We start from the raw sequence: 27,680 nt of genomic DNA on the forward strand, positions 1-27,680 counted from the left end.
CTTAATGTTATGAGTTTTACTCTTGTACCATGCAAGAGCTGATTACAGGGCACAGCTGCACTGCTGAATCAGTACTGCTAAGGCCACCACTCCAGCAGTTAAGTCCTACAGAAAATTAAGACGATGCAGCAGATGAAAGCAGGGCAAGACTGGGGCAGAGAGGCAGAGGGTTTGCTTGCTCTCAGACTGACAGACAACCTGGCTCACCAAGATTCACATTTCAGAAATGCCTAAAGGACATCTAAGTCTCAATGCTCTTTTCAAGAGTAATGCAGGCCCTGAGAAACCTCATCCCGCTGCAAATGGATGGGCTTTGAGAATAACTACATCATGCAAGAGATTACAGGGCAGAACAAGCCCTGGCTCAAGCCAGTGAGTCTCAAGCTCCCATCAGGCCTCAAGTTCATCAGATGGCTTCCCATGATGTGCATTCTCAGACTTCTCTTGGTCCTGAAATGATCTGGGGAGACAGCAGCCAGAAGCAAGAACTACATCAATCAGGTGAGGCTGTGAATCTCAGTAAGCTTCAGCAGGTGGGGCTTAGAAGTACTTCCTAAGAGTGTCCAGTGCCTACCAGTTCTTTGGGGCAGCAAGGGAAGGAGGCACCAGGAAATTCCCCCTTTCTTCTCCTTCACAGGGTGGAAATGCATTTCTTCCCTCATAAGGACATTTATTTCCATGTTCTTGGACAACCTTCTGCACAGCTGCTCCACAAGCAGCAGAGCAGCTTCTCCATCCCTGGAGTGCCCAGGCTGCAGGGTCCGGGCTGAGAACCACTGCCAGCCCCTTTGCAGGGGCCAGGTGAGAGAGCCAGCACCTCTGCCGTGCCAGGAGCAGCTTGCTCCTATGCAGGGGCTGCAGGGCCAGGAGAACAGGACCAAGCATCAGCCCCAGAAAGTTTCGTCTGCAGAGCAGCTGCCAACTGAGAAAAGAGAGCCTGTACACATGAGGCTTCACAACACTCCCTGCACTCAGCCCCAGCAGTCAGGAAAAGAAAAATGGAGAGCAATTAACACTGCAAGTGTGTTTCTATCAAATAACTTTTGAGAATTAGGGATGCTGTTAAGTACAGGAAAACTTAAGAGGCAAAAGAGGGAAAGGACACTTCACTGGCCTCCAATAGCATCTCAGTGATTGCCCAAAGTCTCCCCCAATGAGAAATGTTCACCCTTGACAATCTCCTGCTGCCACAGCTGCAGGTAACTTCAGAAGCCAGAGGGAGATTCACATTCTCCCATTAATTCTCTTTTTGATTTTACTCAGTACCTGAATAAACATATTCACCTTGGGTTTTTTTTACCCTGAACACAACTTTATGCTGGTCATATAGCAAAATAACATTGTGGGCTGGAAAAGAACCCATGTGGCTCATCTGTCTAGATTTTATACCCAGTGATATCTTGCATGGGTTTGTGTGTTTTTTCTCCCCTCCAATATATTTTCTTTTTAATATTCAAGAGAATATAAAAATAACAGTAAAACCCACTCCATTATGTTTCCAGTGGCTCATAGGTTGGTTGACAGGACTATAAATGTAATAATGAGGTGGTTTGAGGGGCAGGTTAATGTTTTTTTGCTCACACATGATGCTTTTAGCCTAAGGCATTGCTGGAGGCCAATACCACTTCACCTGGACCAAAATCACCATTGAACAGCCATTAAATCACTCAGACTTAAACACAGTATTGCTGGGTCTAGAGAATAGTACTGTAATCCAGATTTGAAATATCATTAGTGTGTAGAACTGCAAGTGGGAATGCAGTCTGAAACCTTGAGAAATCTTTATTTACCTGTAATGAGGGCTTCTAAGTTCAGTTCTTCCTCTCACCATTTTACAGTGGTGCAACTCTCACAGTTTTTTGTGTTGTTTCCTCTGATTTATGCTTGTACAAGAAAAAGGCTTACAGAATAAATACCTCTGGGTGCTTTGGAATCTAGATTTCTTTCTTTCTTTCTTTCTTTCTTTCTTTCTTTCTTTCTTTCTTTCTTTCTTTCTTTCTTTCTTTCTTTCTTTCTTTCTTTCTTTCTTTCTTTCTTTCCTTTCTTTTTATCTTCCTTCCTTCCTTCCTTCCTTCCTTCCTTCCTTCCTTCCTTCCTTCCTTCCTTCCTTCCTTCCTTCCTCCCTCCCTCCCTCCCTCCCTTCTTTATATCTATCTGTCTATCTATCTATCTACCTACCTACCTACCTACCCACTCAGGTGTTTTCCACCTCTCTGTATAGGCCAGGGATTTTCAGGCTTTACTATTAAATGTTAATCTTTACCATGCACTAATACTTAGAGGTCAGGACCCATAATGCTGTGTGTCACAGCAGCTGCAGATCTGGGGCTCACAGCCTACCTGAGGCAGACCCCCTGCACACATTTCCCCAACTTATACAAGCCCCAAGAGACTGCAGCAGAGGCTGGCTTGGAAACACAATGTTAGGGAAAGATTGACTTGATTAGGGAAAGATTGACTTGACTGTTAGCAAAAATGGATGAAAAGAGATCCAAACTTTCCAAGAGGAGCGTTGCTGGATTTTAGTCTATAGGCCTTTGAAGGGAGTCAGAGCTGTTCCAGATTTGCCTGCGTGTGATTCACACTTTGAGCCCTGCTTGTTTCGCTCTGGGAAGGGTACACGCGCCCCGCGTCCCAGAATACCTTCAGTTTAAAGAGCAGCTCTCTTTGGAAACCACACTTGATTAGAACAGCTCTGGGCCAGATCCAAAATCTGCCTGGATCAAGGAACAGTGTGTCACATTGGTTTCAGCCCAGGACCAAGACATGTCACATGTCTTGCAGATTGGGCATGGAGAGTGGAATTAATTTTCCCATTTCCTCTGGAGTTGGGGGCTGGAGAAGACAAAGCCAAGCGAGGGAAATTGCTCAGCCACGCACAGGGGAAGAATTCTGTGTCCCTCCAGTTTCTCTTGCTGCAAGGCACTGATCCTGGCTGGAACCCAGAGCTTGTTGGTACAGACCCAGCTTGCCTTCTCCCTCCTGTCAGCACAGAATCATCACTGGAGAGAGACTTATTCTGAGCAAATATTGGACTCACTCTTGGGCACTCCCATGTGGTGCAGGTAAGCATGATATAAGGACCAGGGAAAAGAAGAGAGGGGAATGCAACAGTCTGTGCAGACTCCAAATAGGGAGGAGAGAGGGGGAGAGGAGAAAAGAGAAGAGAAAAAGAAAAAAATAAAAAGAAAAGAGAAGAGAAGAAAAGAAAAGAAAAGAAAAGAAAAGAAAAGAGAAGAAAAGAAAAGAAAAGAAAAGAAAAGAAAAGAAAAGAAAAGAAAAGAAAAGAAAAGAAAAGAAAAGAAGAAAAGAAAATAAAAGAGAAAAGGAAAATAGAAGAAAAAGAAAAGAGAAGAAAAGAAAAAAGAAAAGAGAAAGGAAAAAGAACCAGAAGAGAAGAAAGACAAAAGGGATAAAAAGAAAGATTACTCTGTCTGCAGTAGGCAGGATTTAATCCCCATGAGCATTTTGGTCCCTAGCTACCTTCAACCACTGTATTCCAGAATTTTAGTCTTAAAAATAATACATGAGGAGTCATAAAGATCTGAAACTGCAGCTTAGAGCCAAACATATGGTGAACTAATGTGTGTGAAAACTTCCTTGTCTTCTTCTGCTCATGTCCCTCTTGTTTTACTGAGGACATTCCTGCTGTGAAGCCAGGCTTCCTTTGACAGGACCCACCAGCTGTGAGGGTGGTGGGCAGCAATCAGCTTTACTTGTGACTGATGCTTGAGGGAGGAAGGGTCAGCCTTTCACCTCAGCTCCCCACTATGATGCTTTTCTCAGGCCTGGAACACTTACTGTTTCTCAAGGAACAGAAAATGCACCTTCTTCCTTGGTGACTTACACCATCTCCTTCTAAGCAGGGTATGGTTGAGGGGGGGGGGAAATCCCACCAGGTCTTTCCTGTTCAAATTCAAAGGTCTTGCTTATCTCTCTGTTTAGAAAGAGTGCAGTGCTGCAGCCTACCTGACACCCAGCTATTTCCAGCAATCAGATCTATTCTTAGTAACCCCAGGATGAAACTGGGATAACTCCACTGAAGCCAGTGTTGTTCTTTTCAATTTAAAACGTGTAACTGAGAGCTGAATTTGGCACAAAGTCTTCAGTTCTCACCAAGGAAAATACATTGTGGCAGAAGTCATCAGATGTGCTATTGGGCACATTACTCCACTCTGGTGAGACCCCACCTGGAGTACTGTGTCCAGTTCTGGAGCCCCTAGTACAGGAAAGACCTGGATGTGCTGGGACATGTCCAGAGAAGGGCCATGAGGATGAGCAGAGGGCTGGAGCTCCTCTCCTCTGGGGACAGGCTGAGAGAGTTGGGGTTGTGCAGTCTAGCGAAGAGAAGACTCCAAGGAGAACTTCTTGTGGCCTTCCGGTGTCTGAAGAGGGCTACAAGAAAGCTGTGGAGGGACTTTCTAGGGTGTCAGAGAGTGACAGGACTGGGGGGAATGAAGCAAAAATAGAAGTGGGGAGATTCAGATTGGATGTTAGGGAAAATTCTTCCCCATGAGGGTGGTGAGAGACTGGAACAGGTTGCCCAGGGACGGGGTGGAAGCCTCATCTCTGGAAGTTTTTAAGGCCAGGCTGGGTGTGGCTCTGAGCAACCTGATCTAGTGTGAGGTGTCCCTGCCCATGGCAGGGGGACTGGAACTGGATGATCCTTGAGGCCCCTTCCAACCCTGCCAATTCTGTGATTCTTGTAATAGGAATGGCTTATTGCAGGGTGCAATACAGCAATGGGAGAAAGGAAGACAGTCATGTCTGGTGTATTTCCTAGTAGCCATGACTGAGAATATTGACTGTTCCTCACATTTATCACCCTGTGATATAGATGGGGAGATGACTGGGAGGTGGGGAGATGACTGGGAGGTGGGGAGATGTCTGGGAGGTGGGGACATGCCAGTTAACCTCAGGCACTTGTCCAAGCACAACGGGAGATCTGAGGTATGCACGAGGGCTGAAATTCCATTACAGGTTTTAAATAATTAAACACTACATGTTTGGAAGCTCATTCCTTCCTATTACTTTTTAAATAATTAATCTGTATTTACATCTATTGAACTTCATGGAGCTATACACATAACAAATTTGAGTCAAGTTGCAGAAGAGAGATTTTTCTCCTGTCTGACAGCGTTACAAATGTTTTATGTTGTATACAGTAGCTTCAGCTATTAGAGATCAGTCAAAACCCAAATCCAAGCTAGATGCTGTACATCACAGGCACATGTGAAAGGGGGTTTCTATCAAATTATTCACAAGTAATCAAAACACTAAGAGAAACTGTAAATCCCCAGAGGAAAAAAATGTGCTTCTAACATCTTAGAATAGTAAAAAAAGTGATTCAAGTTGGACGAGAGTGAACCAAAAAGCTGCGTGTATTGTTCCTGTTGAACATATTCATTATGTTCAAGCCAATGCTGTCAGTTCCATGCAACTTGGAGTACAGTTGGATTTAAAACAAAACAAAACAAAACACCACAAATTCCTGCAATTGGAAACACCAACCTCAAAGTCTAGAACAGCAGATAGAATGGAGCAACAGAATCTAGAACAGCAAACTAAAAGACCTTCCTGTAGAGGACTTCTCTTCCTGCGGCACCTTATTTCCCTCTATTGCCTTCTGCTTCAAGCTGAGCAAGCCATTAAATACCCACCAGCTTTCACCCAACTGGAGTTACATTTGATCCAACAAAGTGAACAGTTAACACTGTTCAAACCTTCAGAAAAAGAAAGCACTGAAATGGGCTCTTGAAAGCATAGCTCTGCCCTGGGAAATGCATTTGTAGCGATGGCATCAGGATTACATGTTTATTGTACATGTGATTTCCAGCTCAGGTTAGCCTCTATTTACAAGTAATATACATTCACTTATGCAATTCTAGCTGGCATTCCTACAAATTCACTCCCAAAGTCCAGCTAACTTATTTCCTTTTCAAACAGCATTACTACTAATAGAAGTGCTGGTGGCCAAACAGTTCCTTCAATTAGAATAAGTGGAGCAAATCTGCCTTCAAACTGGGATCTCGGTTACACCTGCACAGTTACTCTGGAAGTTAATTAGATTGCACAGGGGTAAATACAGACTTAATGTGCTCTTCAGAGGCCTCATAATGGCAGAAGACATATTAGGGAGAGAAGAAAGAAACCAACTTGACTTTCAAATCCCAGGCTGGCTTTGCTAGGAAGAGAGCAACACCATCTGCAGCTGCAGGGGAAGCAGTCGTGCGTTAGAGATCACGGAATGCCGGTGCCAGCTCCTGGGGGAAAGGTTCGCTTAGAAAATGCCTCACAGGGTCCTTATTTTGTAATGATTATTAAAAATAACCCAAACCAAGGACACCTATATCAAGGGCAGGCATTGGATCCAATAATGACAACTCTCCTGCTTGCTCCTTTGACCCCTGCAGCTCTAATTCAGAGTCCTGAGGACAGAAGCCGCACATCTCTGAGCGGCAGAAGACAAACAGGGCTGCAGAAGGCGGCACCACGAGGTCAGGTTTCAGTGAACGCTGGGCTTGCATGCCAGGCATGGAGATCAAGGACTGACTAACTCAAAGAACAGGAAGAATCAGCACTTCAGATGTCAGCTGTTTCAAGGATTACAGGCCCTCCTGTTTCTGGTGTGAAGGTAATAATCAGAGCAGCGGCAGCGCGAGGCTCCTCGCAGTGATAGCTGAACGTGCAGCCCTCGATCTGGATTCAGTTCGGGGGCTGTGTTTCCTTTTCAGACAAAGCCAACAGTGCCAAGTATTCAGATTTCAAGGCTGTTTTAAGGATCAAAACCCATCTTACTTAATAAAAAGATGAGCAAGATTCAAAGCAGAAAATTATATGGGAGCTTCACGTACAGTAGGTGGAGAGGCAGGATCCTGGGCTTTTTATCAGAGGTATCGGTTCAGACACTGGTCCTAATGACAGCTTCTTGAAAATCCTATGTGTGTGTGTCCCCAGTATTTGTGTTTTCACATAAATCCTGGTTTTGGCATATTACTTTATTGTAGAGACATGTTCTGTGTACTGGATGGCTTATGCAAATTAACCAAATGTCCTATAAATTAGTCTTGAAATGCCTGGGATAATGAGCTGCTTGCATGGTGAGCAGTGCACAGGATTCAAAGGAGGACTCTTTACAGGTTGAGAGAGTGGAAGAACATGATAAATGTACCCAGGCTGCACACCAAGGCAGGATGTTCCCCTGGCATTGTGCTCCTCAGCCTGAAATACAAGGCTCTGACTGACTAGAATTGAAGAATCCAGTGCTAAGAGAGACCTCGAAATTGAAAGCCCCAATAATTAGCTGGTAGGCAATGTGGCCCTCACTACAGAAGCCCAACCCTGCTGACCTTCTCAGCTGACTTGGCCAACATATTTTAATTGGCTGCAGGCTGGGTTTTCCTCCCTGCATAATTTGGATGATCAGTGAAGGCCTTTTGATGTACATTCTGTATGTAAAAGGTCTTGCATGCCCTGCTTTCTTCTGGGGATGGGGATCCACCCACCAAAAGTCATACCTGCCTTGTGCTCCCTGCCTGAGATGGAGAGAAAGCTTCGAAACTCTGCTCCCAGTTGTATTTTATAAACAAATTGGTTATGTCACTTGCCCCTTCCTTGTGAGGTGTAGCTTTAAGAGCAAGCTTTATACACAAAGGGCTGGTTCTCTGCTCCTGGCTCAGGTGTTGCTGTCTGAGGCACAGGAGGTGAGAGATAATGAATCAGGTGCCAAATCAAGAAGACACCACTTGCTTTTGGTGTGTGCTTAACAGGCATTCCCCCTCTAATAACTGCATCCATGTTGAATTTGTGTGTGGGCACCTTGATTTGCAACACCCCAGCAATTAACTGACATCAGTGCTCAGGAGATGGCATGTGAGAGAAGCGTTACCTGGCCACAAATGACAGCCTTGAGGGTGCCTTTGCTCTGCATTTTGTTACTGCCACAGAACTATCGTGGGCAGGGTGAGGGAAAGAAGATGCAGAACAGGGGTGAAAACCGGAGGTGGGTTTTACAGAAGGAGCAATTGCCTTGCCTCTCTCCTGGTACTTTCAAGGCCCCACATTTTCTGCTAACTGCCTCACTGAACAAGCCTGCAGAACAAACCATTTTATCTCTTTGTCCTGCAACAGAAGCCTAGAATCAGAATTATTTCCATTGAAAAAGACCTCTAAGATCACTGAGACCAACCATCACCTAACTACCAAGTCTGGTGCTAAACCATATCCCTCAGCACCACATCTCTGTGTCTCTGAAACACCTCTAGGGGTGGGGATTCAAACACTTCCCTGGGGAGCCTTATACCACAGTGTACTCCTGAGCACCCTGTCTTGGAAACTTCTCTGCTTGCTATTCACAGGTAGCATGGGAAGCTCCTCAAAGCACACGAGACTGCCATGCAAATGGTAATAAAGCTGACTCTCTGATCCCACTGTTGTCAGGATCTGGCGAGCTGCTGGGCCAGCCACTTGGAGCACAACCTTTGCACTGACCCTGGCTGCTCTGCTTCAGTGGCTTTTCATCCCAGCTGACAATTGTGCAGACAAAAAGGATGAGGAAAAGACAAAGCAAGCAGGAGGAATTCATCGCTGCAATTCCACATGAGCTTCAGGAGTGCAATTATGCCAATTTCCTGAACGGTGAGCAGAGGTAGAGAGAGATAAAGTGACTTGGCTGAGGTGGCAGGGAATATCTGTGACAGAGCTGGGGGCTGAACAGGCTCCTCATTAGGGACTGGTCTGATACCTAGGCATGGAGGCAATCTTCCTTCTTGCATGAAATTCAGTCACAAAGAGTCCAGTTTGGTCACACAGTGGAATCAAGCTGTGAGCAGCAGCAGGTAAGCGACAGGCTTCTAGCTGGCAAAAGTCACATTTAGTAACCCTTGAGCCTTAGAACATTTAGGGAAGAGGACTTTCTACAGCTAACAGCACAGAAGAGCCAAAGGCTGCAGAACTTTGGAAGCAAGTGGGAGCATAAGGAATGAGTTATGTGACTTATCGTGGACCTGGGAAAGAAGATTGTTAAACTGAGAGAAAGGAAAGATAGTAACAGAGGAAGAGAGATACTCAGAAGGGGAAGACAGCTCAAAGGCAGAAGATGCAAGGAGCAGAAACCCAAAAAACAAAGGGCAAAAAATAATTCACACTGGAAGAGTAGCAGCTACACTCAGGTGCAAACAGCTCAGCTGGAGTGCCACAGAGACCATCCCTGCCTCCCTGCAGCTTTTGGTAAGCACACACCAGCCTGTGTGGATCTTGGCCAGAGAAGCAGGTCTGTGCTGGGGACAATCACAAGAGGAGCAGCCTGAGGAGAGAGACTCCCGCCTAAGGGGACTGAGGCAGGCGAGGTGCAGCAGCCTTGCCCTTGGGTACACCTCACCTGGTGTCTGCAGTGAGTGTAACATTAGCAGGAGCTGTTGCAATAACGTTTTAAACCTTCCTGCCCTCCTTTTCAGAGCTCCAACATGTAGATTGAAATCCCTGGACATTCACAAGCAATTATTTTCTAATGATGCTAGAAGCAAAGCTTCCAGTCCTACAGCTTCAAAAACCCCTGCCCAGCCATGCTCTGCTGCTGACCTTTTCAAGACCTAAATATATATGAGGTCCCTAAATAAGCTAATTGGCCAAGTATAATGCTGCTGTAAGCTGGAGGTCTTTTACCAGAAGTGACACAGGCCCCCACTAAGCAGGAGAGAAACTGCAGGAACTCCATCCTTGCTGGTTTGCCCCCTGCCTTCAAAAGCTTCTCTGATGCTTGCTCCTCTCCTGATTGTGTGTGATTTTTATTCATGTGCCTCTCAGTGTCAGGTTTCACAGTGGATGTGCTTAGTACAAACTGTGCCAAGCGAGCTTACCAGCATGGCAATGCTGTGCAGAAGATGGCACTTTTGCAAGGGCAGCCCCAAATTCCTGATTTCCAATGGGAACAACCTATCATGACATGCAAGATAACAGTGTCTGGTGGCCTTGCAGATAAGCTGGACGTGCGGCTGATCCCTCAGCCTGACTGCAGCACCGCCACCACCGTGACGGGATGAGGAGCGAGAGCTGATGGCTTCTGCACAACAAACAAACAGGCACAGTCTGAGTGTTTGCTCATTTCAATGTGCAAAGCTGACTTGTTTAAATATGAATATGTTGCTTATAGGCAAATTTTAGTGACAGCAGCCCCGTGGCATCTATCACTGTTTGCACTTTTGCTAAAAATAGTGGCGCCGGCTCTGGACTTTTTCCGATGCCACATTTGCAGGTAGATTTCAACTCCCTCCACCCCATTTCTACCATTCCCTCCATCCTCCAGGGCATATTGTGCTCAGGAAGATACTAACCATGCCAGATTTGCACCGTGTCACAAATACCTGAAATCACTTCCCTGTCCTCACCAAAAGTCTGTGCCCTTTTTAATCTCTCTCATCTCCTCTCACTTTCTTTCTCCATCACGTTTTACAGGCAGGGGCACCAGCTTCAAAATGCCCCCAAAGCCTTCACTGAAGAGTGAGGTTGTCTAAAATAGAGCACACACTGTCTCAGATCAGATCATGATACCCACAGCTTCTCCATTCACAGAAAAGTAAGTGATTTCCTCTTCCCCTCACACAGCCTACAGCATGTTACAGTTGTGCTTCAGAATCGGAGCACAGACCGGAGGAACTAAGAGATCTTTTCCATTGCTAGGTTGTCACTGTATGTATTTATTCAGGTGAAACACCAGTCTCAAAGTCAGAGTGACCTGCCTTGAGTCAGGCTCCTCCCAAAGCTCACCTGGGTGCTGTGAAAAGGAGCAACTCCCAGGCAGCAAACAAGCAGCAATGGGAAGACGTGCAAAATCTAAACACTTCTGGTTCCCTCTGAGTGCCACAGCCCAGACAGTCTCCAAATTCCTCTTCTAAGACAAAGTTCCTGAAGGATCAACAAGGTCCAGGCTATTTTGGATTTGCCCTCTTTGCAGTTTTCTAACCCTGAGAGCACTGGGAGGTCCCCATGCCCACAGGAGCTTGCACAGGATCTTGCACCTCCAGCACAGGTACCTGCATTCATCTGGATGGATTTTGGTGCAGGACCAGGGCTTTGCATACCAGATGTGGCACCTCCCCTGTTTCCATGTGCTGCCACTCGAAAAGGGGCTCTGAAAAGGTCTTGCAGGACTTCTTTTGCTAGCTCATCACCCCACAGCCAGCCACCAGAGCCCATGGACTGCTGTGCTCATCAGTGCACAAACATTCAAACAGGCATTTTGCCTCCTGCACAGAAGGTACCTGCACTAGTGGCAAACCTCGGTGATTTGCAGCAGGGCTATTTACTCTGCTGTGTTAATCACATTTGCTTTCAGCAGGTTTTCCTAACAGTGAGGGGGGGAAACTGGGCCAAACTTGTCCACATGATGGCTCCTCCCTGTACTCACACTGACTCAGCTGAGCTGGAGGCAAACAGTGGTGGGATTATAGTAAACTGGATGGAGGCAAGCACAGCCTGCTTTCCAAGAATGTGAGCAAGCTACCGCAGCTCACCCACACAGCCCCCCGCCTCCTGGCTGAGCGCTGAGGGGGACACAGAGGGACAGCAGCTCAGGGACATCTCACCAGGGTGGCATTGGAGGGAACAGCTACTGCTTCTGGTGTGGTGACTGAGGGCAGCTGAGATTTCAGAGAGGTTCTCAAGGAAGAATGTTGATAACCATTGCAGGCAAATATCTCCATTTCTTTGGGGAGCATGTCAGCAGCCAGGACTTCTGGTTATTTCCTTTCACCGACCGCAGGATATCGCTCTAATCTCATCTGAACTTGGGAGAGCTTGCACTCATCCAGGCCTTGGCTGTGCCTGGCTGCTGGGGAGACTCCAGCTCTAGTTTGTGCTGGAGGAAAAAGGAACCTGAAGGTGGGCTGCCGGACTCTGCAAGCACATCAGCTAGAACCCGTCATTAAACAAATGTGGCGTGCTGAATAGGAAGGATGAGAGCACAGAGCCCTCTGCAGAGAGCATGGCTTGCTCAGCACAGGCACTGACAATCTCTCAGAAAGGAAGAAATAGGATATGCATAAGATAAGGCTGAACACATTTTCCAGGTCCTGCACAGCCCCTGTGCCTGTAAGGGTGTGCAAGCTCCTGTCGAGGACACTGTTCCTCCCTGGGCATGTGCTCTGGCAGGAGCACCACGTGCTGTGGGTGCCTGCACACCCAGGAGTCACCTCTGTGCTTGGTTCATGGCACTCTCTGCTTCCTGAGACTGGATCCTGAAGGATCTGGCAATTTACAGGAGATACAGTCTCAGAGATTTATTAATGGAAAGTGAAAAATAACTGATAAGAGAAGCATTTGCCATTTCTCTCTGCTTTAGTCAATCTCTCAGCTCTTTAATACTTCAGTTTCCAGCATCCTTCAGGCCTTATGACTGGGTGCAGGGCCAGCTGTAACACGATACCAACACAATGTCCTAGTGCTGGCTTCTGGCATTACATAAACCTATATTTGGGTCAGATTCTCATCCACTTTGAGACTCCTTTGCACCATGCTGGCAGCAGAAAGGGGCCACAGCAGTACATTACATGCACAACACCATTTGAGCCGCCTTTCTCTTGCCAGAGTGATGCCTGGCCCGAGCCAGAATCTGGCCCTTCACTTAATGTGTTTAACAAATGAGGCTGTTCCTTGAATCTCGAAGACAGAGAGAGGGTCAGCAACTGCCTGAGCACCAAGCAATTCTTCCCTGGGCAGCTGGGAATCTGCGCTGTTAGGAAGTGGAAATGCATCTTGTGTGTTAGCTGCCTCCCCACAAAGAAACCTCTCTCAGCAAATGCCTGTTTCCCCTCTTGACTAAGGAGACATCCATTTCAGTGGCAGTGTGCAGCAACGCTCATCAGGACGGGCCACAGGTGGTCAATTATTCCTCTGCCTGTCTACAAGAAGTGTGTTTATTCCTCATAATAAAAAGTATTAGTACAATACAGAGTTTATTGCTCAATTAGGAGAGTGACACACTAAGAGTTACAACCTCTCCTGGAGGATACAACCAGAAGGGAATTTTTGCAGCTAGAAGGGAATTTTTGCAGCTGAGTGAAGCACCAATCTCCTCCCCTCCAGGCACAAAACCTGCACAGCTCAAGAGGAACCTGGTCCAGTGCAAGATGTCCCAGCCCATGGCAGGGAGGTTGGTACTAGATGATCTTTAGGGTCCCTTCCAACCCAAACCATTCTATGATTCCATAATTCTGTGAAGGCTTCACTGAAGTTGCTCTTGCCAGTTTGCTGTAAGGTGTACAGCATGGAAGTAATTCAGATTGCCATGAGCAAAAGGGACCCTGCTTGTAAAGAACATCTGGGCTCAAGATACTGCTGCAGGTTGATCATGTACCCCCATCTGAAAGCCCCCAGCGTGCAAATGAAAGCATGAGCAAGACAACTCTGTGTAGGGAAGCAGACATCTCTACCCAGAGAGAGAACCAACAGCACACCAACAGCACACCGCGAAAGACAACATCCATAAAAATGTTGACAGATATCATCCCCTGCCTGACTTATGGAGCCATCAAGAGCTCACTTCCACAGAGCATTTTTGGAGCCTTTAGTTGACTAAATCACCAATTTAGAATCTGTCAGACTTCATTATGCAGATCAAGAGCCTCTCCTTCATTTCATTTGTTATGCATTAATAAGAGCACCGGTGACTGTATTCTCCTGCACAGCCAAAGCCTCTCTGCCCTTGCATAGTAAATTTTGTTCTCTCTGGCATTCAAAAGAAGACCTGAACACAACAGCAACATGGCTTAGTTGCTATGCAGAGACTTAGAGCTGCTGCATAGGGATCTGTTCCAGAGTTTGGTTTAGATTTGAAGCAAGCCAGGCAAACTGGGGTTGGGATCTGATGAGGTTTTCCTGCTTGCCTGCTTGTCTCATCCGCAGGTGAAGTGTGTGCTCAGGCCAGACTGACCCCAGGATCCCCCCCAGCCCGGTGCAATCCCAGTTTACTGCCATCCAGCTTGCTGCCTGCTGCAGTTACAATACTCCTAACAACAGGCAGATTTATTATGAATGCTGGTAAGGATCTTTTTTCTCTCTCATTGACTAGATGTGACTCAAAAAGTTAATGGTAATTGCTCTCATCTTCATTTAGCAACGAGAGAGAGAGAGAGAGAAATGGGAGCAATTTGCAGATCTGAGAGCAGGTCATTACAGGTGTGTTATATTAGTGTATTCATGAGCCCCCTGGGACAGCCATGCTGAGATATCCAATAACTTTCTTAATGTGTAATTACACACCATTGGACTATAATTGATTAATTGAAAAGGGAATGTAGGCAGATGCTAGGCCAAGGCTGCTGCTGCTCATTAAACGAGTATGTCCTTGCTTCTTTTTAATAAGTTAACTACTCAAAAGCAATTAAGTGAGAACTGGTATTTGTTAGATTTTAGGTAATGATTGGTGTAAACTTCTATACTAAAATGCAGGATTTATATTTTGGTGTTTGGGATTTTTTTCCCCCCATCCCCAAAGCAAATGATACATGTCACTGCTGAGATGCAGAAGAGGTGCCTGCTCCAGACAGCAGTGAGCAGTGAGAGATGCTCCTCACAGACAAATCTTCCTCCCTGTGCTCTGAGATGACTGCATGGCATTTGTCTGCCTTCTTGGGACGTCATTCCTGGAAGCCCTGCACAGTGCTGGGGATTCCCAAAGAGATGAGGCCACAGATTCGAAACCCCAGAGCACCCCCAAGCCTCCCTAACAGTCCAAGTGGTGGCCAAGCTCTTCTCAACTCTCCTTCCCATAGGCTGGATCTTAGCTCTGAGAAACAAAAAAAGCTCGGGCTTCTGATTGTCAAAATCCCTTACCACTGCATGTTGGCTTTTAAAGTGGTCACAACCTTGAAACTGCTTTCCTTTATCATGGGGAGGACAATGCAGGCAGCAAGGGGTGGCATAAGCCAAGTGCATTACAGAAAGTCACACTGCTCTACACAGGCATCTTGTCAGACCTGGCCAAACTCATTAACACCCTGCATGAGTGAGACTCAGGCTGAGGTGCAAAAGGGTCTGAGCAGCAGGGGACTAGCAGCAGTTTTACAGGCCGGCTGTGCTGTGGGTCCAGCCGTGGTGAGGCGTGGTGTGAGGGACAGCTCCCCCCCAGGTAGCTGCCAGGGTGCTCCACAGGCCCTGCAGACCCCAAGAAGGAAGTAATTTATAGCTCTGGGTGACGGCTTTGGAAATATTCTTTCCAGTTTCTGTGGAAGGAAATCCGCCGCAGAATTTTCTTTCCCCACACTTCCCCTCCTTTGGAACAAGGCATATCTTTATTCTTTGACATTCTATAAAAACTGTCTGAATTTTATTTAAATTGGTTATGAATGCCAGGTTCAGAGAGCAAAGCCATGATTCACAACTCGTTTTCTTTCCAAGGGATACACACTTGGGTTTGGTTTGGGCTTTTTTTTCCCCCCCACAGTTTTATAGAGGTTTAGGTTGGGGGGGGAAGGGGTGGCTGAAGTTGTTGTTGTTGTTGTTGTTGTTTTCAGGCTTTTTTATTTTAACATGTATTGAAATGGTTATTAAGAGGCAGCCTGCTGCAAAGTTACATTTTCAGTTAACACCGAATCACCCAAGTGCCAGGTTCTGCACATTGGCCACAGCAACCCCAGGCAGTGCTACAGGCTGGGGTCAGAGTGGCTGAGAGCAGCCAGGCAGAGAGGGACCTGGGGGTGCTGGTCGATGGTAGGCTGAACATGAGCCTGCAGTGTGCCCAGGCAGCCAAGAGGGCCAATGGCATCCTGGCCTGCATCAGGAACAGTGTGGCCAGCAGGAGCAGGGAGGTCATTCTGCCCTGTGCTCAGCACTGGTTAGGCCACACCTTGAGTCCTGTGTCCAGTTCTGGGCCCCTCAGCTTAGGAAGGAGGTTGACTTGCTGGAATGAGTCCAGAGAAGGGCAACAAAGTTGGTGAGGGGCTTGGAACACAGCCCTGTGAGGAGAGACTGAGGGAGATGGGGTTGCTTAGCCTGGAGAAGAGGAGGCTCAGGGGAGACCTTCTTGCTGTCTACAACTCCCTGAAGGGAGGTTGTAGCCAGCTGGAGGTTGGTCTCTTCTCCCAGGCACCCAGCACCAGAACAAGAGGACACAGTCTCAAGCTGCACCAGGGGAGGTTTAGGCTGGAGGTTACGAAGAAATTCTACACAGAGAGAGTGATTGAAGGTGTTTAGGAGGAGACTGGATAGGGTGCTTGGTTTCATGGTTTAGTTGATTAGGTGGTGTTGGATGATAGGTTGGACACGATGATCTCGAAGGTCTCTTCCCACCTGGTTTATTCTATTCTATTCTACTTGGAAGAGACCTCTAAGATCAAGTCCAGCCTCCTACAAGGGGATTTTCTGTGCTATTTACTCATTTAAATTCCCAGTCAATAACCTGGTGTTCTTCAAAAAAAAAGAAATCACTTTGGAAAGGGGAATTTGTCAGGGAGGAGATGTGGAATCTGAAGATTATAACTTCAGTAAACACGTCGAGGGAGGAAAGCGAAGAGTGCAAACGCAACACAGGACTTAATGAGGAGAAATTAAGGCTGGAGAGATTATTCAGAGGTTAGCAGTAATTGCACATTTATTAATAAAAATTTTAATGCTTGTTCTGGGGAGGAAGATGACAGAATTTGAGCTGTAATGGAATTTTAATTATTTTCCTTCTTTTTTTCCCTCACAAATGCAATTTGCTTCTCTTCCTATGTAATAACAATAATAATAGCAGCAGTGCTGTTAGAAAACATGTCTCCTTCTGGGGAAAGGCAGGCTGGGGCTCACAGTGTGTCAAGTGGCACATCCTCATATTGCCCCCCTGTTGGCATGAAGGCAATGCTAACCAGAGATGCTGAGCACAAGGTGCTTGCTGTTCCCAGGGGCCCCAAGCAGTGCTGTGGGACAGGGGCTGTGACTCACTTTGGGCTCTGGGAGGCCAAACACCCACATTGGTAGCCATGGTCTTTCCCAAATCTGCCCTGTTTCCATTGCCTATCTTCCTGTGCCACCCCCTCCTCTCACTGCCACACCTATTTTCCCATCTCTTTAGCTCCCTGAACTCTTTAGTTCACTTGACCAAAAAAGGCAGGGCTTATGCAGTGCTACTGGGGGTACCATCCTGCTTCTGCTGAAAGCCACATCCCTGACAGGGAGGAGCTTCGCTCCTTTCATCCCCTTCTCCTTCCCTTCCTCCCCATGCTCCTGGGGATTTTGTACCTTGTATTTTGTATGTCACTGGGAACTGACAGGGACTTACTTTTCTTGCTGCTCTCAAGGGTTAATGCCCCCCTGCTCTCTGCAGGAGGTGTGCTGAATTCCTCACTCTCCTTCCTGATGCAGGTCACTCCTAACCCTGAATAAAGAAGTGAGGTTTGGATCTCATTTCCAGTGGAGCTGCTGTCTCAGCCTTGCTGTGGCAGGGTTGTATTTTCTATGTATTTTCTGTGTATTCCTACAGCTGGTCTCTGATTGCAGCCTTCAGCTTAAGCAGTATCAATGAAGATTTGTGTTTTCTACACTTTGTATTAGCTGTTAGCTGTCTACAGCAGTTTTTGGTCAGAGATGGGGAAGACATCTCAAAGCAGTCATTGGGAGGCTTAATGGGAGGCTTCCTACTGATTTCACTGGGCTTTGGGTCACAGGTCATGGAGTCCTAAACTTCATGGGAGTCAAGGAAAAAAATCACAGAATGCCAGGTAGGAAGGGACCCCAAGGATCCTCTGGTCCAACCTTTCTAGGTGATAGCGCAGTTTAAATGAGATGACCCAGCATCCTGTCAAGTTGAGTCTTAAAACTGACCAGTGTAAGAGAATCCACTAGTTGGGAGATGATTCCAGTGTTTAACTGTTCTCACGGTGAACAATTTTCTTCCGGATTGCAATCAGAATGTCTCCAGGATTAATTTGCACCCATTGCCCCTTGTATTTTCCATGTGTTTCCTTGTAAAAAGGGAGTCTCTGGCATCCTGGTAGCCCTAATTTTTCAGTAGAATGGAGGTACAGGATGTGGGAAGGGGAACAGAAGGCCTGAAACACCATGGAAATCTCTCAAGACCCTCAAGGTTTCTGCAGCCCCAGGAACAGGTCCCAAACCTGCCAGGTCCAGCCCATGCTGCTGTAACATGAACAACAGCCTTCAGCTCCACTGTTGGGTAGAAAAACCTATATTTCAAAGGCAGGGCAAGGAGGACACAGCCTGTGCACCGAGCAAGACAGTAGAGGCATTTATTCTCAAGCAGGAAACAGATCTGTGCAGACAGGCACGGGGCCTATCGCTTCCCAGGGCCTGCGTATCGCACGGCGGCTGGCAGGCAGCAGCTCCACGCCTGGCCCTGCATTATCCCAGCGAGATGCTATCAGGGCAGGGGAGCAGAGGCAGCCGGTGCCCCGTGGGGACCTGTGCAGGTAGGCAGCGGGCAGGGAGGTTCAGCCAGAGCTAGGTGTCACAGGATCACAGGATGTTAGGGGTTGGAAGGGACCCCAAGTCCATCCCCCCTGCCAGAGCAGGACCATAGCATCCAGCACAGGTCACACAGGAACACATCCAGATGGGTCTTGAAAGTCTCCAGAGAAGGAGACTCCACAGCCTCCCTGGGCAGCCTTTTCCAGAGCTCTGTGACCCTCACAATGAAGTTCTTCCTCATGTTGAGGTGGAACCTCCTGTGCTGCAGTTTATATCCATTGCCTATCCTTGTCCTATCACAGGGTGCAAGTGAACAGAGCCTGTCCCCTCCCTCTTAACTCCCAGCCCTCAGATATTTGTAGATATTTATCAAATTCCCCTTCAGTCTTCTCTTCTCCAGACTAAACAGCCCCAGGGCTCTCAGCCTCTCCTCATCAGGCAGTGCCAGTCCCTTAATCATCCTGGTAGCTCCCTGTTGCACTTTCTTCAGCAGATCCCTGGCCCTCTTGAACTGGGGAGCCCAGAACTGGATGCAATATTCCAGGTGAGGTCTCACCAGGGCAGAGTAGAGGAGGAGGAGAACCTCCCTTGATCTGCTGGACACACTCCTCTTAATGCACCCCAGGATCCCATTGGCCTTCTTGGCCAAAAGGACACATAGCTGACTCATGGATAACTTATCCACCAGGACTCTCAGATACTTCTCCAAAGGGTTTCCTCTCCACCTTGGGGCTGCAAATCTGCCTGTGGTCTGAGCACTGCCTTTGGCAGTGTGTTCACCCAGCACCCATGGACTTCCACAGTCCCTAGGAGCGTGCGACCGGGGAACAGCACACAGACCTTTGTTCAGCCTGGCTGCAATTAAGGACCAAGAAACCTTGACAATAATTTTGCCTGGTTTGCTGCCCTTGCTTGAAAAGAAACAGAATGTGAAGTTATTTTGGTGGGGGCTTTAAAATGCTCTGCTAGGACTCAGGAACAATTTGCTTTCTGCAAATGAAATGTTACAGGCGATTAGTCCACGACATGACCTAAGCCTCACTGTTATTTCAGTCACAAGAAAGGTTGGATTTCACGTGGCCAAGATTACTGAGCTTTTAAGAACATCAGCAGCAATTCACTGCTGCAATTGCTTTTCTCAAGCAATATTTTTGTTCCAGAGCCATAACTGCCATTCTGACAGCTCCTTGTGCCTGGTCCAAAGTCCCCCAAACCCAGGGCGAGCTTCTCCGTTGGCAGCTGTGGGCTTTGCACTGCTGTCTGCTCCAGCCACTGTGTGCACCATGGTGCAGCTGATGGAGCAGTACCAGTTGTGCTCAGGCTGCTGTAGCAAAAATGATGAAATCTATTGGTAAACCACCAAAAATCAGCACCAGTGGTGAGACACAGCAACCACTGAGTGATGCTGAAGCAGCAGTAGGCACTTCCATGGATGTTTTAACTCTCAGCAGGCTTGGTACCAGTAGCTCTACAACCTGGAGCTCCACAGGGTGTCACATGTCTAGTCCTCCTCTCCTGTCCTCCCCTCCAGGGTGCTGAAACCACCTCCTGGTCAGTACCACAGAGGCTAGATGTGGCTCTACACCCCTCAGTGCTGCTGGGCAGCAGTCCTGCTCCAGCTTTCTGGCTGAAAGTTCTGCGTGTCCCAAAGCTGCAGCCAGGATGAAGGCTGAGCTCTCCCTGGTTCCCACCTAACAGGCTGAGGGCAGATCCAGGGGGATCTACAAGGGGAAGAACTTTTGCTTCCTCTCTCTTAAGGATAGAGGCAACCTGGGACACAAAAAGGGTGGAGAGGCAAGAGAGGGGATGAGCAAAGCTATCTCCCCCTAATCCAGTCCTCCCTTGAAGGCACTGTGATGACAAATGGACTGAAAGGTATTTTCTGTTCATGCTAAATCATTTACAGGCAGCAGTTTTGCTTGACACTGGGGCACAGGAATTCACACCTCACTTCCTGGAACCAAAACTCTGACAGCCTCCAAAGGATACCAAAATGCATATTTACATTTACCTGGACTCTGACAACAAAACCCATGGGCCCCAACTGATCACAAACATTCTCACTGCTTCTAAAACTCAGTCTTGTAGGCATGACCTCTCTCCCACATTCCAGTACCATAACACTGATGGGAGCCTGCCTGCATCCTTGCTGCCCTGCCTGGACGTCCCACAGTGTGCCATGCTTTCTGACCCTATCTCTAGTGCTGGAACAGCAGAGCAAAGCAACACAACTTTAATCAAAGTATCAGCTGTAGCTCTGGCTCCTCTCAGCCTTGCCAGAGCCTCCCCAAAGGCCTTCTGCTCACAGAAGAACATTTTGCATTTCATGTTGCAGATGCTTTCAGAGCTTTCTATACCTCTTTGTTAGTGACCAAAGACAAAGTCTGCATTAAATCCAGTAACAGGAATGTTTAGTTTTGTGTCTTTTACCTAACAGCTTCCAAGGACTATCCTATAATTCATCACATATTGGACTCGATGAATTTATCCTCCCAGAGCAGAACTGCTAGGAGCAGACTTTTTGATTTCAAAGAGGGGAAGATCATGATTTTACTGCAGGAAAAGCGGGGATCACAGCTGGGTATGGGACTGGAAATGAATTTTTTGTTTCCAGGGTGTTTATGCTCTGTTTGGCTATTTGTTTGCTTTACATAGAATCCCACAGTGGTGGGTGGCACTCAGGTCATCTCTATAAACAAATGATCTGGAAAGCAACCTGGGGTTTAATTTCCTTAACCCATCAAATTCTCCTCTGCTCGTACAGCAGCATGCCAATCTGAACCCTTGACTCAATACTCTGGGTAACTCGGGAGGGGGAGGATGAACTGTTGGTTTTTCTTTCCCACTTTTGTTAAAAGGCATCCAAGCATGGCTCTTCCTACCCTGACTAACCTGGGTAGGTGCCAGATGGATTCTTCCTTTCTCTAGGCAATGGCTCAGGAATTCCAGCCGGCTAGAGCTGGGGCTGTGGGCTTTTCATTGGCCTTTTCACTCCAGCCTACCCTTTCTCTGCAGTTAATCCCATCTCTCTCTCCACATCCACTATGAGCTGGGCTCTACTACTCCCTAACAATCAGCTTCCAGAGGACTAAATTCTGCCTTTCCCTTCTGGAAACAAAGACCTGCATGAAAGAAAAGCTTCCAGCCACTGGTGGAATAAGAAATTAAAATCCTGAGGCAGCGCTTATGGGAGAGGAGTGGACAGCTGGCCAAGACAGCTTGCTGGCCTGGCTCTTGAAAAAGAAATTTGTTTTATGTAGTTCCCAGTATTTATCATGGGTAACTACACTTAAGAAAGCAAGGTTCTCAAAAATACTCAGAAGTTCACAGGGAAAATTTGGTGTCCTCACTGAGCACTGCATCTTAGCTGCTTTGTTCTCCGTGCTTCACAACACGCGGCATGAGACGGCGCGTCGGGATTAGCATGGGCAATGAGTGTCCTAATCCTCTCCCTGCACAATGCCTGCCTACACCAACCACAATCTGTGATTCTCACTGCTCTGCTTACTCTCTAGAGCTACCATAAGCACTTCAGGGCTTTCTTTTGCCTTGCATTATACATCTTCCTTCCTCCTATTTTCTGTCAAGCTCTCTCTCAAAAAAACCCCAAACCCAATAGCTGAGTTTTACCTCACTACCCAAAACCCAGTTGAGTTTTACCTCACTACCCAATACCCAGATGAGTTTTACCTCACTACCCAAAACCCAGCTGAGTTTTACCTCACTACACAAAACCCAGTTGAGTTTTACCTCACTACCCAAAACCCAGCTGAGTTTTACCTCACTACCCAAAACCCAGCTGAGTTTTACCTCACTACACAAAACGCAGTTGAGTTTTACCTCACTACCCAAAACCCAGATGAGTTTTACCTCACTACCCAATACCCAGCTGAGCTCTACCTCACAACCCAAATTATGTCCTCTTCTGGAGAACTAAGTGATGAAGAAAGCATTCACTTTGTAATCCCCTACATCACTATGCTTTCAAATCTCTCCAGGTACCGAGGAGTTAAAGCTTGCTGTGCATGCCTGGGAAGTTGGCACGCAGCACTGCTCTTGTGGGACAGCCATGGCATGCAGAGCCAGCAGCAGCAGCATGACCTATGGATCCCACCTGGCAGCACCCTCCCAGCACCAGCATTTCCCAAACAGAGGAGCCTGCGCTTGCCAGAAGAAACCTTGCTGGAAAATAGCAGCTGAACCCCGGAGCAAAGAGAGCACTTTTAAGCCAAAATCTCCAGTTTCACCTGACAGGCTGCTACAGTCCTCACTCTCAACTGCACTGAGAAAAGTCCAAGGATGTTCCTGATACTCAAAAGCATAAACAAGTTTCAGTTTCTCTTTCATTAATAAAAAAATCTCAGCTTTTCACTCAGCCAAGCATCTGACTTTGCACTGTTGAGATTCCAGGTTTTTACCATCGGGAAAATACTTCTTTTTTAGAGGAAGCAGCTGTCCCCATGCCTGCCTTTCATATTTCTTCCCCTCTCCCCTCCCAAAGAGACAATTCCTAGCACAAACACAGGAATAGTGACTGCCCTTCAGGAGAAAGATGCTATCTTAATGGCCAGTTCCTGTGAAATTTGCTTTAATCTCAAGCACATTTTTATACAGCATTGTTTGCCAAGAAGGAAAAAAAAACCAGAGAAGGAAACCCACGGCCTCTAGTTCCCTCTCCATCAAAGCCTAGACTCAACATTGTATTTTCACTGAAAGTTCCTAAAATACATCTTTAAAGACAGCAGAGCTACACATTCATTTGTCTAGTTTGTTGGGTTGGGGTTTTTTTTTCACATACAAATTGAGTACAGATCACATCCCTGCCAATTTTGTTTCCAATAGCATAGGAAAAACAAAACTATGACAAATTGCTTTTATTACTTCCTTAAACAAGAACTGAAACTTGTCCAAAAAAGCACATGAAAGACTAACTTAGATGGCTTGAGCTTTTGCCAGGTGCAGGAGTGATATAATAAAGCAAATATGTAAATACATGTTAACAGAGGAGTAATTAACTGGGCATTAAAAGAACGCTTGGTTTTAATAGCACAAAGGGGGTTAATTGGTTCATTGATTGCTTGCACTAAAAGTAAAGCAGATTTTCAACCAAAATGATGCACAACTTATTTAATACTGTGCTGTCTGACAATTTGAGTCCTGAACTCCCCCAACACCAAGAGGCACTTGACTTCAGGGGCATCTCAGTGTGCTGGGATGGTTCATCAGGTTTGGTGTGACCAGTGGCACCACCAATAGCTTGGCCTTGAAGCTATTTGGCTTCTTTGGCACAAGCACTGTGACTGCACCGGTGAATTACTTTCTGTTTCCTCCCCTTAGTACATAACCCTCCTGCCCCTGAAACCAAGAGGAATGTTGGTCTTCTGGGTGATGGGAACAAACTGACCCTTCTGAGTGACACCTATGGCCCAAAACCCCACTGTCGTTACCTAATCAGGGGTGGGATCAGCATGGAGGACACCTAAGGGGTAGGAGAGCCTATAGGTCCACTAGTCCAGGTGTGGTCAAGATGCTCTGTGTGAGTAGAGGGGACTGGCCCTCCACTCGGGGCTTCTCTGGTCAACTGCCTGAACCTGAGGGCTGGTTTTGGCACTCTGTAATGTTGGCTCATCAGCTTGGCTTTGCTGGGGAACCATGAACAGGGTTTGAATCCTCCACAGGGAAGGCAGACAGGGGTTGTAACGCAGAGGAAGTGCATCTTGATCCTCTACTGCCACCCACCTCTTCTATAGTTATAGTGACCAAAGAAAAAGTGATGGTGTTTCAAAACATAACCCAAACATTCTGACTCTCCACAAACTTTTCCATTTAGCTAGACAATGCATTTTACTTCAGCAGGGCCAAGAAGAAAGGCAAATGTGAGGGAGAGCTGCACCAAATCACCTCAAGCTCCCCTCCTGATAGCTGTGTCTGCAGCTCTCTTAAATGTATTACAATTCATTCTCTGTTTACTTTAGGCAAACAGAAAAACTCATCGTGGAGCACTCATTTTTGCAAGCTAATCAAGACCATTAGGTCCCAACAGAATCATTTAATAGAAATGTAATAGGCATTCCTTCTTGCTTTTAATCTTGCCTAGCTGCAAATGCTGAAATGAACAGTGAATTAACCCTGCCTTGGAACAGAGATGCTTTCACAGATGATATCATCTCTCTTACGCCTTGTAAACACTCCAGGCTCCCTGTATCTGCTTTCCTTGCTTTCACTCTTTCCTCACAGCAGAGGAGAGGAGAGGAGTGGGGAGGAGAGAAGTGAGGAAGAGAGGAGTGAGGATAGGAGAGTGGAGAGGCTGCTCCCGCCCGCATGCAGCTAGGAAGGGGAGGAACAGGCGAGCTGTGGTGGGAGTAGCGTGCGAGCAGCACAAAACGCAGCACCGCCGCCCGAAAACAAGGCAGAGCTAAAAGGTGGATGGGAGAGAGTGAGTTTTGGGGGTGCCTTGAGGGAAGAGGGGTTTTCTGTGTACCACCAGCCACTCCCTGCACTGCTCTCCCTGATGCAGCGTGCAAGACAAGGTGGAACCACAAGGCCATTCACGCGCTGGCAGCAGACACGAGAGATTTCTTTTTGTTTCAAGCAATCTGAGATCTTAAATCGTTCACGGACAGAGCAGAACTAGCATTAAAACAAAACCTATCATATTTCACACTCTATGTCATCATGAACCAAAAAAAATTTAAATAAATAAATAAAAAAAAAAGAAGAAAAGGAAAAAAAAAAGAAGGTTTTCACTGTGCTAAAGTAACAATCTAGACTTGTTGTAAGTACGTTATTCTTACAAGTAGTTCGCAGTTATTCTTGAAGGCAAGTCTTGGAGTTTCCTTAGCATAGTGCTGCTGGGGAAAATTTTCAGCATGTCCATCTTCATCTCTAGCCTGAAGGGAAATATAATGGCCTATTTAGGGACTTACAAATAATGGAAGGTAAAAAAAAATAAAATAATAATAATAATTTCTTTTTCTTTTTTTTTTTTTCTTTGAATTAAAAATTACTTATTGTATTTATTTAGTTAGTTAGTTATCTTAAATAGCTAAAAGCACAACAGCTCAGATCATTCAAACAGATGGGAATCCCCCAATACAACATCATTGCATTAAGTTTCTTTCAATACACCTTTCAGAGACGAGAACCTGGGATGCTGGTTTTCTTACACAGCTGAGGTTGAACATGCAAATTCATCGGTGCTGTGATCATCAGAACGACAAAAGACAAACCCAGAATGAGAGAGTTGAGCTGGACACTGAAGTAACTCAGGGTTGGTTGGTTGTTGGTTGGCTTGTTTGGGTTTTTTTTTTCCCAATGTACTCCACTGCATTTATCAGGGTCACATTGCATAGGTACTCAGTTAAACTTTTTCAGAGATCCCCTAGGAAATTTGTTTTCAGGGTCGAAAAATGGTTTAAAATAAATAAAGAACTAAAAATAGGTTTTCATACTTGTCCTTTCCATGTAATACTGTCAGGGATAAAGGGATTCTCCCTCCATGTTTAAGGGAAGCTTTGAAAGGAGCAATCATCTAGCAAGAACAATGATCCCTCAGTCAAATGTGGTCAAAATATTTAATGACAAAGATGCATCAGAACTCGCTGGTTACTTGGAACTAGGCTGTTAATTAAGCAAGCTGAACTTTCAATGGAGACATTACCAGAGCCCATCAGCAGTCCTGCTTCCACATAGGACTTTTCTTTTTTTAGGGTATCTTTTTCCCTTTCCTACAGTGTTTTCTGCTTTCCAGTGAAAGCAAAAAGGGAGAAGCAGGTGAAAGGAGGAGTGTCAGCAATCCACTCATTACACTGTTCATTTGAGTGACACTTGCACTCCGTTCCGCTCCATCTCATCTGATCCCTGACTGTTCGCTCGCTCTCTCTCGCAGCCTCCCGAAATTCACAGCTGAGCTGTCTCCCTCACATATGGCTCGCATATAATTATGCACATTCCATTTTACACTGCATTAAAATGATGAGCTCCTGGCTCCCTGCCAACCTATTTAAATCAGCCCCTGCCCAAAGAAGCTGGGGGAGAGGAGGAGGAGGGTTGGATGGCGGCGGGGGAAATGACTGGAGTGGGGGGCGAGGGTGGAGGAGATGGGGTGAGGAGCAGGTAGTCCTGCCTCCCATGCTTCCAGCTGCTTCCCATGCTTCCAGCTGCCTCGTGTCTCCCCTCCCGGGGCAGGGGGCGCAGGGGTGCCCGGGTGCGATGCGGGCGCATGGCGGCATCTGCTCAGTGCCGGCGCGGCCTGAGCTGCCTGTCGCTGTGTGTCACACTCCCCACGCCCAGGCTGCTTCAGCCTTGGCATTTGTGAGAGATATTTACACCTTGTAGGCTCTATGGCTTGTTTGTCTTCGAACAGGCTGCTGCCTCTGCCCGGGTGGAAAAGGGGAGCAAAGGGTTAACAGCACCCTGGGCTTTTAGGAACACGTGAAGGGGTTGTGTTGAAAGCCCCTCCTTGACTTCAGCAAGATTCAACTTGGGGTTCTGCTTGGCAGCCGTGGGGCATGAACAAACTCTGCCCAGCAGAAAATACCGTTTAAAAAAGTGCAGAGTTTGTCCAAAAGTGTGTTTTGAGTGGTACCTACAACTGATGATTTGTACAAGAAGTGGGAAGTGATTTTATTCTACACATTTCCTAGCAGCTCATAGGTATTTTCTTTCACTGCCCTCAGTACCTACAGGGTGGAAAATGTTTACAATTTTTCCTTCAAACCAGAAGGAAAAGGCAGAGCATTCCTCAGCACCTGAAATCACTTTCAGATTGACAAAGGTTTAAATGTATTCATCTAATTATTAGTTTGCAACTGAAACCTGTCTCACACAGTAAATCTACCTCCCAAGCTGCATGGAAGATAAAGTCCAAATTTGACCATGTTTTGTGGAAAAAAACAAACCAAACCCACCCAATTCTCGTTTTGAAAAGAAACTCTGTCCTTTCTTCTCTCTGAAGGGATGTGGGCAACTCACTGAAGCTCCTCCAGGTCAATCAGAAGACAACTGGGGTACAAATGCCTTAAAAATGCCTTGCACCAATAGAAATGGACCTGGCAGCTCGGAGCCGCAGGTGCCAAGGGGATGCTTGGTGACAGAGCTAGCGAGACATTGCGAGGGGCACAGGTGTTTGGTAGGGTTCTGAGTGCTATCAGTGCCCCCAGCCTCCTGAAACTGTATCTTGGCACTATTCTAGACACTGTGCACATGATGGCTGGCACATTGTAACCTGCCAGTGACCCATGGGAGCATTATCCTGCTGCACGCACACACCTTGTCAAAGG

At 46.8% G+C, this 27,680-nt stretch overlaps 1 protein-coding gene across 3 annotated transcripts in view; it reads right to left on the reverse strand.

Annotated features, from left to right (window-relative positions):
- The window catches only part of SOBP (sine oculis binding protein homolog), a 114,155-nt gene that overhangs the window by 21,056 nt on the left and 65,419 nt on the right, over positions 1-27,680 (reverse strand). For 2 of the 3 annotated variants that reach the window (XM_054174113.1, XM_054174115.1), the window contains exon 5: positions 25,194-25,289. The exons of the other annotated variant lie outside the window; for it this stretch is intronic. In XM_054174113.1, the coding sequence (XP_054030088.1) occupies positions 25,194-25,289 (96 nt within the window). The remainder of the gene's footprint in view (positions 1-25,193; positions 25,290-27,680) is intronic. 3 annotated transcript variants of the gene reach the window in all.

Source organism: Dryobates pubescens, chromosome 28 (assembly GCF_014839835.1).
Source record: "Dryobates pubescens isolate bDryPub1 chromosome 28, bDryPub1.pri, whole genome shotgun sequence".
Classification (NCBI taxonomy): Eukaryota; Metazoa; Chordata; class Aves; order Piciformes; family Picidae; genus Dryobates; species Dryobates pubescens.